The sequence below is a fragment of the Gavia stellata genome, chromosome Z (genome assembly GCF_030936135.1).
Source record: "Gavia stellata isolate bGavSte3 chromosome Z, bGavSte3.hap2, whole genome shotgun sequence".
Lineage (NCBI taxonomy): Eukaryota > Metazoa > Chordata > Aves > Gaviiformes > Gaviidae > Gavia > Gavia stellata.
In genome coordinates, this window is record NC_082637.1 from 67092070 (window position 1) to 67104296 (window position 12227).

General features: G+C 38.7%; 1 protein-coding gene across 1 annotated transcript in view; it reads right to left on the reverse strand.

Annotated features, from left to right (window-relative positions):
- GRAMD2B (GRAM domain containing 2B) overlaps window positions 1-8860 on the reverse strand; it is a 43928-nt gene extending 35068 nt beyond the window's left edge. The window contains exon 1 of the mRNA XM_059833634.1: window positions 8736-8860. Within this exon, the coding sequence (XP_059689617.1) occupies window positions 8736-8860 (125 nt within the window). The remainder of the gene's footprint in view (window positions 1-8735) is intronic.
- Window positions 8861-12227: the final 3367 nt, after the last annotated feature.

Sequence of the window (12227 nt, forward strand, 5' to 3'; positions counted from 1 at the left end):
TAGCTGTTTGGGCACAGAGAAAATGTGAGATTGCTGTATGGTCTTAGCTAGACCAGGTGGATTTAATTAGCTCCAGTCTAAGAACGTTTAAAGACTATGTGCCAAGCTGCATAGAAAGGAAGACATTTAAAATGGCTGTATTTTTGGGAGACAGTATTAACTAATGTTTATGTATTATTTAACATAAAACCAAGGCACATGGGGAAAAGAAATGAGATGTAATTTACAAGAAAGATTCTTCAGACCTGTTAGGTCCTGCACCTGTGAAACTTTGATTGCTGCCTTATGCTCCCCTGTGAAGCACCAAGCAGGTTTGATACTGCATTGCAGGGCCTCTCCCACCCCCCCTTATGCCAGATGCAACCTGTGGCTATATAGCGGCATCCCATTTATCCAAAGGATAACAAGAGTAGGCCCCCTTTCAGCTATCTGGACTGCAAGTAGAGCTGGAACTGAGAGAGTCAGGGAAGGCAGGGTTGGCATCCTGTGTCTGTTTGGACCCAGGACCCTTTGCTGGGGTGTAGTAACCTGCATGAGGTTTTAGGTTCCCTGGGAATTGTTCTCATATCAGTATGCACTAACAAGGCATGCACAGTATGTCTGGAATCAGTAAGAAAAGTGACTGCCTACCCTTCATCTCATTTTTGGAGGCCTTTTATTGCACTAGAAAGGTATCAGTTGCTATTTTAGTCCTAATTCTGAGGCTGAAGGCAGGCTTGTGGTTGAATAACTCTTATGTAGTTCTACCCACTCTAGCAGAACAATGCTGGTTTACAGTAGGTGAGAATCTGACTTTTAGATGTTTGAACAAATAAAATCAGCTGCATTTTGAGTGCTTAGATTTTCAGTCTCTGGCAGATTTAGCTACAGGAGATAAATGCTACTGCTGACATGTTTTGTTCACTCATCTCCAGAGGTTCCTGGCTCTACCATAGTGCTGCAAGAACTGGAAAGGAGCTGCTTGGTCCCTGGAGCTCAGTCTCTCTTATAGTTTCACCTGGCTCCATTCTCAAGGTATGCAATGCTCTGTTTTAATTAGTCAAGGTATTCACTGTAGAAGAAACTTACATTCAAATAAATTGATGCCTGCAGCGTAGACACTAAAAATGAATCCTTACTAAATACTTTTTGCCATATCATAATATCTTAACTCTTGACAGAGACTTGGTTCTGACAAATTTTCAATACATGCCTCTTTAGTGCATTTTGTTTTTATCTGTTAGTGACTGTGGAAATAATAAGCAATGACTGCAGCTTGTGTTTTTTGGAGGATTTGAAAAAGCAACTCTGTAGCCAAGCTTTGTCAAGCTGTGCATAGTGCAGCAACTCCAGAGCGAGAGGACACACTCCCGAATGGTAAACGTCCTGAATGGCAGGATTCTCAGTAATACATATGAGGAGTGCCTTATAGTAAACAATCAAATATGCAGCTGCTCATGTGGGTGGAATATACTTGAAAACATTATGCTTTTATTCTGATATGCTGTGGTGAGTCTTACATATGCAAAAAAAGCACAAAGGACCTTTTACTGTACTGTTGCAATTGCTCATGTATGCAGATACAGTAAAGCAAGTATGTGAAGACCAAGCTGTCATCAACAGAGACCCATTGTGTGAAAATCTGGACTGTGTTTTTCTCTAGTTGGTGAAGTTCAGATTGGGGAATGAAGGAGAAGTTAGTGTACTATAAAATTACCGATTACTATTTAATGCCTACAGTACTGGTCATGCCATGTAGGCAAAAACTGACATGTTCCTGCTCTAAAGAGACTACATAGGCCTCAGAGAGGATTGAGAGGTTTTGATAACCAGGACCTTCAGGATTATGTATAACACAGCAAAGGATGAAAAACTAGAGATGAAATAATAGGAAAAACTTTCATTGTAAAAAAAGATTTAAGATACATATGAAATCACAGAAAAGCGGAATAAGGAGAGACTCACTGAGTCATCAAGTTCATTGCCTATCCCAGGGCAAGGCCTGCTATTCCTGTGTCATTCCTGACAAGTCACTTGTCTAAGTTTTTCTTAAAAGTCAGCAATGTACCCAGGCAATCAGTTCCAGCGTTTGCTGGAAGGAGAAGTCCTCCTTAATCTCTAACATGATCCTGAATCCTTCTTGCTGAAATTTAAAGCCATTGTTTCTTAATTTATTCAGTATGAAAACCAGTGAAAAACTGTCTCCCATTTTGCCCCATTTTCTTCTTCTCTTTAGCCTAGGATAAAAGGTATAAATTGTGTTTTCTGGACTTCTTTTTTTCCTATGAACTGTCTCCAGTAGGTTCAGATCTTTCTTGGAAGTGCAGTGCCCCAAGCTGGACGCCAGAAGCCTTACGAAGGCTGAATAGAGGCAAGATTAAAAGATTACTTTATCTGTCCTATACACACTGCCATTGTTTATATTTCATAGTAAAGTGTTTACGTGTTTCATAAATGTGTGAGGCTGGCTCAGGTTTAATTGTTGAACCACTATGACCTGGTGAAGCTTTTATAAAGGACAACTGAGCTGTTGTTCTGCTCTAGTACATTAGCAGCTATTGTTAGATTGTTAGATTTGGCTAAGTATGACCTTCTGCCTGTCCTTTTTGAATTTCACTCTTTTTTTTTTTTTTCAGACTGTTTCTTCAATTCATCAGAATAATTATTAATCCTGTCTTGAATGACATGAAAAAAGGAAGAGTAAAGGAGCCCAATGAGACACACTAGAAAGGTCAGTGTAAGAAGCACTAGGACTGCTACCCATGCCTCAAGATTCTTGGATAGGATATTGCCGATGAATGATAAAAAAGACAATTGAGCTGGAAATAAACAGGGTTAAAAATTGTCTTAATCAACAGTATTTATGTATCTTGGGGTTTTATTTCAGCACAGTCATCAAGGCTGTTCATAAAGTATTTCTCAGATTATATGGTGAGTATCAGCATGCCTAAATGTGAGGAAACTTCCTTGGGAAGGAAGAAAGCAGAAAATGAGTACAGGGATTTCTGGCATTCTGTACACTTTGAGCATATTTCTCCTCAGTAGGGAATTCTTCTGTACTTCTTTGCAGGTGCAAAAAGGTACAAAGACGTACAGCCTTAACACTACCTGAATACAGGTACTTTTGGATTATAGGTCATGATATGTCTTGTCTTCAGTTTTCTGTATGATATTCTGTGTGATATTCTGCATTGGTAGGATTCTGTGAAAGCTACCCAAATGCCTTGGAAGCCATTAAGTGATGGAAGACCTGCTAAATAAGTCCTTGTATTACTCTGTTGAAATATCATAGGAAAGCAGACTTATGTTAGATACAATAGAAGTAGGAGCTGTGATAGTATGAGACACAAACTAATACACATTTGGAAAGATGTTGAAACAGTGAAAAATTTTGATTTCTAGAATATATGCAAGTCAGCCACAGGCCAGAGTGAAATGTCTTACAGCTTGTCAGGTGCAGACTAGAAAAGACAAAAATACTGCAGTAAAAGAGTGGTGCAGCATTGGAACAGGTTACCCAGAGAGACTGTAGATTCTGTCTTTGGAGGTTACAAGACCCAGCTAGACAAAGCCATACCTGATCTGATGTGGTGTCAGTGATACTCCAGCCTCAAGCAGGAATGTTCAGAAACATCTGCAAGTCAGTCAGCATACTTGAAGTATGCTCAAAATAAATGGAGTAAACCAAGGTCCTAAATAGTCTGTAGAAGATAACTAGGGCCAGAACACAGGGAGTGGTGCAATTTTGTAAGGAGTGAAAAGCAGTTTTGGCCAACTGATCCCCATTCCTTCCCTGGATTAAGAATTTAGTAATTCATTTGTTTTTAAAAGTGTGAGATTGCTTTATAGAGATCTATATCAGGTGATTGGTTTCTTCTGAGCAGTTTTCTAGAATTCCTATCTGCCTATCCATTCCTGTGACTTGTTTAAAGGAGCCTGGATTGGTTGAGCTCCCCTTTGAACAGGGAAGTGCCTAGGGCATAGGAAGTAAACGGGGCTGAAAGCTAGTTAGAGCATTTCTCAAATGGTGAGGCAGGCTGAGGCTGTTGTGGCTAAATACTGAAGCAATTGGATGAAATAGACTACACTGCAATTATGTACTGTAGCACCCAGCAGGAAAAAGGAGGTAATTTCTCACACAAAACTTCTGGGGCATTAGTAATGTGGTGTCAGCTCCCCTTACAGTGAATGTGTAACACACTGTACAGATACCCCATCAGCACATTTACTGCCATTTTGATACCAGTGACCTTCACACAATTTACTGTGTAACGTCAGAGAATACACACTGCATACTGTGCATCTTACCAATGTGTGTTACTGTGTGTCACACTGATCAAAAGAACAGTATGGGAAGGAGGCTTAAACAGAGTGGAACTGGCGAAGTAAAGCAACATTCATCTCTCTCCAAATTGTTGATGGCAACTTTCTTATATGCTGAAAAAAGCAACCTTGTGGCATGTAATAGTTCAGTTCTGCTACCTATGAGGTGGCACTCAGCCAGTTGGCACTTTGCTGAAAAACATAGGTCGGTGTCTCCTCTTAGTTCATGAGAAAAAAAAGCAGTCATGGCATACTTTCCAAGCAAAATATTGCGCTGAATGCCTCATGGACGGCATTGTTAGAATGCTGTGATGCCTAGATCTTGTAATTTATAATGAAAGAACCAAATCCCATGGCAGTGAAATCCATTTTTCTGCATTTATAACCATCATTTAATATGTTGTCCATCTAGGCAGGAAAAGATAAATACAAATACTGCTTGTTCTACCCTGGTGGATCAGCTTAGCTTGATTTGTCATCCTCTGCTTATAAAAGTCCAAAGGAAATCCTGGGTGACATCCAAGCGTGACATCTCTATATACAGATTACATGGACAAAAATTTCAATCCAGGTGCACCAGTATGTTTAAGACATCAAACAGATTACATGGGTCTAATGAACAATGTGCGTACATGTATGTAATTGTTGAGTCTGTGTATCATAAAGGAATTTACATGGATACCTCTTTGAACCAGATATGCATGCATGCCTATAAACATTCATGGTATATCTAAATAAATTTTGTTGAGAGAAACGTTTAGTCATCTGGCAGTCTCTGAAGAGCAGCAATGTAGTATGTTAAGTATGTAAGAAAGTGAAAGTTAGCGCAGCTTCTTTGAGGATAAATTGAATCTTCCACAGGAAAAAACAGGGCCCACACTTTCCAGGAGCTTAGGAAAGGATTGTTCTTACTCTGAGGAGGAGAAGGTTAAAGTGTGGGACACAAGATAATGTGAAAGAGTGAATCATGCTATCAGTTCTCTCACAGTCTTCACATCAGATGGGGCTGTGAATAATAAACTGTTGTGCTGAGCAGGATAGATGTACAGTTTTGTGTCATTTAGAACTAGGAACTATATTACTCTGGGGAAAAAAAGAAAAATGTAGGTATGTCTTGCATAGCAAGGCCACATAGGGTGAATCCCAAATCCCAGATGCAAGCCTTTGAGCAGTAAAATGGTTGCCAGTATTTCAGGGGCTCATAATTGAGCTATAAAGACAATACACCTTTTAGAAGATGGTAGGTATGTGCTTATCCCTTTAACATGACTGCCTGGATTAGACTGAACTATGCCTCAGCCTTAGAGCAGTGCATTGGATGTTTCTGAGTGGTATAATTTCAATACAGAAGTAAATTTCCTTAAAAAAAGTTCACATTCCCATCCAAAAATATTCAGAGAGAAAACCTGTATGTACAGATCCTCTCTTGTGCTTAAACAAAAACCCAACTGCGACAAAACAATCTTTACAGTTTGTTACAAGTTGTTGCACAGTTTTTCTGTGTAACAGAATGCAAAAGATAGGTAAATATTAATGCCAGATGACAAATGGAAAACAGAAGTATTGTATTCAATTGATTTACTCATTTCAATGCACCAAATAAGGTGCCAAGCCAGGATTAGAGTCGAGGACCCTTTTGACTTCCATTTCCGTGACTTTGTATTTAAAAAACATACCTCTACGTACTGTACTTTTTTTTTTTTATTTATAAATTTACCTAGTATCAATGTTACTGGCAAATGCTGAATCTTCACTTTTTTTTTTTACAAGCATTTTATATACAACCTGCATTTGGTTATTGCTAGGGTTGATGTTAACATACATAGCAGTATGACATTCACAAAGCTGGTGGTCAGTAGTCCTGATCTACATTGCTTAAAAATCTCATTCTCTTGTGTTCAATGTATTTTTTTCAGGGTCATTCTGAAGATTGGTCAAAACCACAAGACTTGAGATTTTTCTAAAGTTTAGGAAATCTGGATGCAGGGCCTTGACTCGCATTATAGGGTTGGGCTCCAAAGGGGAGGTTGAGGTCCCTATTGTTTTTGGCAATATTTTGATCTGGACTACTGGAAAAAGTTTTGTTCTAATGTCAGAACAACTCTATACATTCACGCTGATAAAATGCTGCATACACATGTATGTATACAGCCAATAGTTTTATCAATACAAATCTCTGATCTATTATGCATGGCTGACGCCTCAGCTATAGCTCCAGAGTCTTAATTTGCTTCTGAAATCAGTTCCACTCTGTGTCAGGAATAACGTGCTGCCATGGTGATAAACTGTGAGCTCCCCTGTCTGAAATGTTAATAAACCTCCGAATTCTGGCAAATTTGTGCTCATCTACATGGTGCCAATTACAGTGAGGTGAAAAAAAGAGGTATATAACAACTTAGGCATATAGTCAGTTTTTGTCCCCAGGAATAAATAATTAGGATAAACAAGAGCAATCATTAATACAGTAAATTTTCTCTATGGATGCATCATCATGTATGGGAAATATGCTCTAAGTAAATAGGACTGTATTGAAAATCGTACCTAAAAATACAGAGCCTGCACTTCTTTTTCCTAAAAGCATTTTCCCTTTTTTTAAATGTGGCTTATTTTGGGTAAGTGTATCATGACTGTGACAAACCCATGAAAAGCAGGTTCGGTGAAAGCTCAGTCCGGGTACTAGCTCATTGTGTGCAGTCATGCATTCTTCTTATTAGATTGTCTAGCATTTACAGCCTGCTATTCCATTTTTGCTATTGATAGAGGTATAGTTTCACAGCAGGGCTTTACAATCATGTTACCCTTCTCACTGAAACAGCAATTGAGTAAACTGGATTTCTAGAAGGCCTGCCCCTGCTACTTGGCAGGCAGGTTGATTATTGAGAAATCTGAGGCAAAGGGCTCTGTTCTTTGTAAGGGCTAATCACGCTGGTATCAGAGCATATACGGTACCTTTTTGTGTACTGGTTATGTAGTGGTAAATAAAAAAGTAGGTAAATCTGTCTGCCCAGTGTTCCGGGCTGAACAGAGAAAAGAAGGCAAACTTTCTATTTCCCAAATTAGAAGCGGTTAAACATCACCTGCTTGTGCTGACCCCTGCATGTGCCACTGTATGTACTTATGTCCCATGCCTAATTGGAAAATGACATCAAGAGAGGCATACAAAACCACATGTGGATGTTGTTTTAAAAAGCAGGCTCTAAGTGGTTAGTTCTAGGTAAAAGCCTTTGAGAGCTCTAATTGAAACTTGAAATTTCTGATTCCTTATTCCCTATTCAAACTCTTGGACATTATCTCTCTGACATTTGAGTTGGAAGAAAGGACATTATGCAGATAGTTAAAAAACCCTAATAACATTCAAAAGAGGAAAATGAGGCCAGCAGACTTATTTATACTTGTGACCCAATTAGTGATATGAGCTGTCACCCCATATAAAGAATTTGTGCACAGCTACAAAGAAATACAATTCAGTCACATAAAGAATATGTAGAGGTGCCCCCTCCAAATCACTCTTTAGGGTGGCGGGACACGGAGCAGATACTAAGGACAGTGCTTCGTAAAGAATTTTCAAGTTGGTTAAGAACCAGTAAATGTCTAAAGCTACTTTGAATAGCTTTTTAAAGCTGTTCTATTCATAATGGGTTGACATAAATACTATGGATGTTTACTTCTCTCTCCTGCAGTAGATGGGGAAGGATAAGTGGTAAGTGCCAGTAACCCTCTGACACTGCCTTCCCTCATTCATCTCTGCTGTCTAAAATGCGCATGATCTATCCAGAACTCTTCATTACAATGAATTCCACCTCAATGTGAGTCCACAATCCAAGAAGTCCACCCTTCCAAAGTAAGAAATCGGATTTCCCCTTAAAAATTTTTTGCAATTGTTCTATCAGCAAACCCTTTAGCAGTATTTATTCATGCAAGCATTCAACTTCCATGAATACTCCTTGTGATTATGGTAGCATTTCTCTTGAAACATAGTTTAATAAGCATTGTAAAGTTTCATATAGGCCAAAACACACGAAAATATTTTGTTAAATTCCCTGTTCTAACAAAGCTTACATTTGTTTTTTACAGAGATCCACTCAAATATCATACATAGTATTGGATGACCTTGCAGAGGTCATTTTAAGACTTGAGTTTATTAGTGTACAGTGCTATACACATTCAAAGCCCTACTTCAGTGTAATAGACAAGGAAAGAGAGAACAATACTCTCCTGTCCTTAAAAATTTCTCCTTTACTGTACTGCTTCTCTTCCCAGTGCAATCAGTAACATGAGTGAAATTATCATCTCTGCATGCATTTCCTTCTCATATTAAGCTTCTTCTTCAGGGTATTTTCACCAGTGTATTTGTCCCAGTGCCCTCCTGTGTTGCTGCCCTGTCCCTCCCGGCATCAAGTACATACAGATCACTCAAACACATCAGGATTTACCTTATAAATACTGATCCGAAACTCTCTGTAGGGCTGACTGGGGTGTCGTTACTTGACTTTCGGAAGCTGTTCTGACTTTCAGAATGAAAATCGGAGTCCTCCAAGGAATTCCCTTTTCTCATCATTTTAATGGAGTTAACTGCAGAGTTAGGTAAGTTCAGTTCTAGAGTGATCCTTCAAACGCACAGCCTTTCAGTGCTATAGGAAGTGCAGTCTTGATGTGACTCCAGCTCAGACTAGTTTTTAAACTCAGTTAATGAGTAACATATTGATGTGACATCATAAGGTGGCTTTCTTTTTTATCTGCAGCACTTCATAGGTTTACTTGGAAAGAAAAATCATCAAATCTAGGTGCACTGTGTCTTTGGAATGTCATTATTATTAGCAATAACTTGTTTTGATGAATTAAGAAAAAGAAGGAATGTAAAGCAAGGACTAATTCAAATGATGTTACATGGACAGGTTTGTATGAAAAACTGTAACATGGTCTGTCATACCTTCTACTTTGTGAATTACCTACCTCTCTCTAATTAGCCAAGTTTGAATAACATAATTGTATATCTTTCAGAAGTGACTATATCCATCCATCCTGACATGTCAAAATTATTATATTGTACTTCTCCAGGGACAAACTGGTGCACATGCATGCATGTAGCTGCTATAAAGTCAAGTCACTGCAGTTCAGCTTAAGTACAGATGATCTTTTAATTCTCAATGCACCAAAACCCAACTGAACAAAACCAGGTTGCCTAACCATTTTTTCCATAGGAATTAGCAAACATTAACTACAAACTTACACAGTTTTCTGTTTTTTGACGATTACTATAATGATAAGGTTAGTCAAGGAAATGATAAACGATGTTTCTTTAGATTTCAAGTTCTCTTATAATACCGAATTAGCACCCCAGGGCCTCCAGAAATTCTGTTAAGCTTCATGTAGGGCCTGCATGGTAATAAGGGTTTGTCTATGAGACTGAACATGCGCTCTCTTTCTATTGTCAGCATCTATAAATAGACTGTGAAACGGTACAAATACATTTGGACTGTTCCCAGGTTTTACTCATAAGCTGAAAGACATCTAGCCAAACTATGATGTCTTTCTCTGTGTTTGTGGGTTTTTTGTGGTTTTTTTTTTTCTTTCTTTGGTTTCTTTGCATGACTAAATACCTGGTCTTTGATTTTTTAAATATAAAATTTATTTCATGATCAGTATTAAGCAAACTTTAATGAAATCTATAAATGTCAGAAACAACAGGAGAAACAGTAACTATTAAAATGCAGGATTAGCATAATAGCTAAGAAGCAAAGGTAGAGAGAAACAGCAGTTTCCTTGGAAGTGAAAATTCCAAATAAATGTGAGAAGACTTGCAAAAAGAAAGAAGAAAATGAGTGAAATACACACTGTTCATCATCTTAGGTATTCCCTATGAAATGGAAAAAATGGAACACTTTTACTTAGGAGTGGTACTTAAGCTGCTTGGAAACTGAGTTGGACATCTTGTTTTTCCCAAGTTAAATGTTCTGTAAATTAATGCCTCCTTCAGTAGCTATACATCTTTGGTTTCCTGCTATCTAGGCCTTTTTGTTACCCTGATTCGCTTGACCCTGCGTGATCATAGACTACAAACACAGGGCTGGCTAGCTAGGCAAAGTGTCTGTACTTTATTCCTCCTCCATAAAACAAATTATATAACCTTCAACAAATACAGTAAACAAAAGCTATTTTCCTCCTCTAGTCACAAGGAGAATTGGCCTTAGCTCTGTTGTGTTGTTCACATCTATCCTCTTAGGATAGGAAGTCTTTATTCTTTTTAAAGAAACAAACATCCTTAAAACTGATTAGAAAACTTAAGTGACATAGTGAGTTTGTAAATCATTAATATGAAATCTTTATCTTTGAAAACAATCTACTTGTATAGTAAAATGTAATGAAAACCCTTCACTAAAACTCAGAATGGCAACTGTGTTCCTTCCGTATGCTAAAGAGCAAGTACAGAGAGAGGGCAATTTAATTCTTCCCTGAATGGGTAATTGCTGGAACATTTTTAGCAAGGAGCAACCACGATACGATTTCCTTCCTTCAAGTTATGCATCTTTGCTGTTGTCCACAAAACAGTTAAGTTCTTTTACAGAGCGCTGTGCTCCCCTCTAAACTACAGTATTCCATCATATGCTACCACACAATAAGTCTATGGTTTCCAGCCTGCAGTTATATGACCACATTGCATATGCCTGTACTAAAGGGTTTCTAGGTTTGCCCATGCTAGGGCTATACCAAGCAGGTCAGGTACTTAGCTGGTGAGTTAAATGCTTTGGTGGTACACAGCTGGTATTACTGAGCTAGTTTGGGACTTGTTGAGGCCTGACTACGTAGAATCATAGAATCATTTAGGTTGGAAAAGACCTTTAAGATCATCAAGTCCAACTGTAAACCTAACGCTGCCAAGTCCACCACATGAACTTTGTTGCAGTGACACTGGCATTATGTATGGCCATGTGAAGCAAAACAGGCTTGTGTGAGAGTGCCCTGAGACACTTACTGCTGCTGCTTATTAAGAGGGCTCACCTTTCTTGAGAGTTGCAGCAGTAAATGCCTGGATTGATGGAACAAAGAGGAGCAGGACTACAAGATGCATTTCTGGTGGAAGCAGAGAGGTACAGTGGTGGTAGTGGTGTCATTGTATGCCCAAGTGATGGAGCTTTCCTCTCCTTATTATCAGGCTCAGACAAACTGAGTCTATTATTGATTTCTAGTGCCTCTGCACAACTGTGATCTTGACACGTTTGGGAGATTGTTTTGTGGCTGGAAAAGGAGGAGATGGTAGTTTGCAGTTAGGAGTCCAAAAGGGCTGACCTGATGGTGCCTGTATAAAAGATAAGACAAATTTATGCCATTTTTCTTGGAAGGGGATCTAAACTGTATGATCAACCTCGGGATTGCCCTATTTTGATGCAAGTATATGCAACCTTGTAGTTTATAATCACTATACAAATTTTTAAAGCAGTCAATCACTCCCTGTCTTTCTGATTCCTGGTATCCATAAAATTTTCCAGGGGAGGTTTAGATACCTACAGAAATCTCACCTATAGAGGCGTGTGGCAGATACAGTACTTACCTTTCCTAGCTGCTTGCTTCAGATCTCTTAGCAGTAGTTAACGGACACCAATATCTTTTCTCTTTCTGACGCGGTGGATCAGGTGTGGGGAGAAGTTGATACTCCTGATGGTGTGGCTATCTGCTATACCCCAGAGAATTGTTCTTTATGTTCTGAAGAAATCGGTAGCTCAGTGGCTTGTAAGCATGAATACATTTTTTGACTCCGCCTCTTGCTGTCCCATATCATGAAAACAGCTTTTTCCCTTTATTTCTTGTTTCTTGTCCTGTAATCTACTTTTCTTCAACTCAATATGCATATTTGTCCAAGTGTATCTTTATTTTTCTCAATTATCAAACTATGCCCTTTAATTCTGACCTTTGTCACTGACACTCTG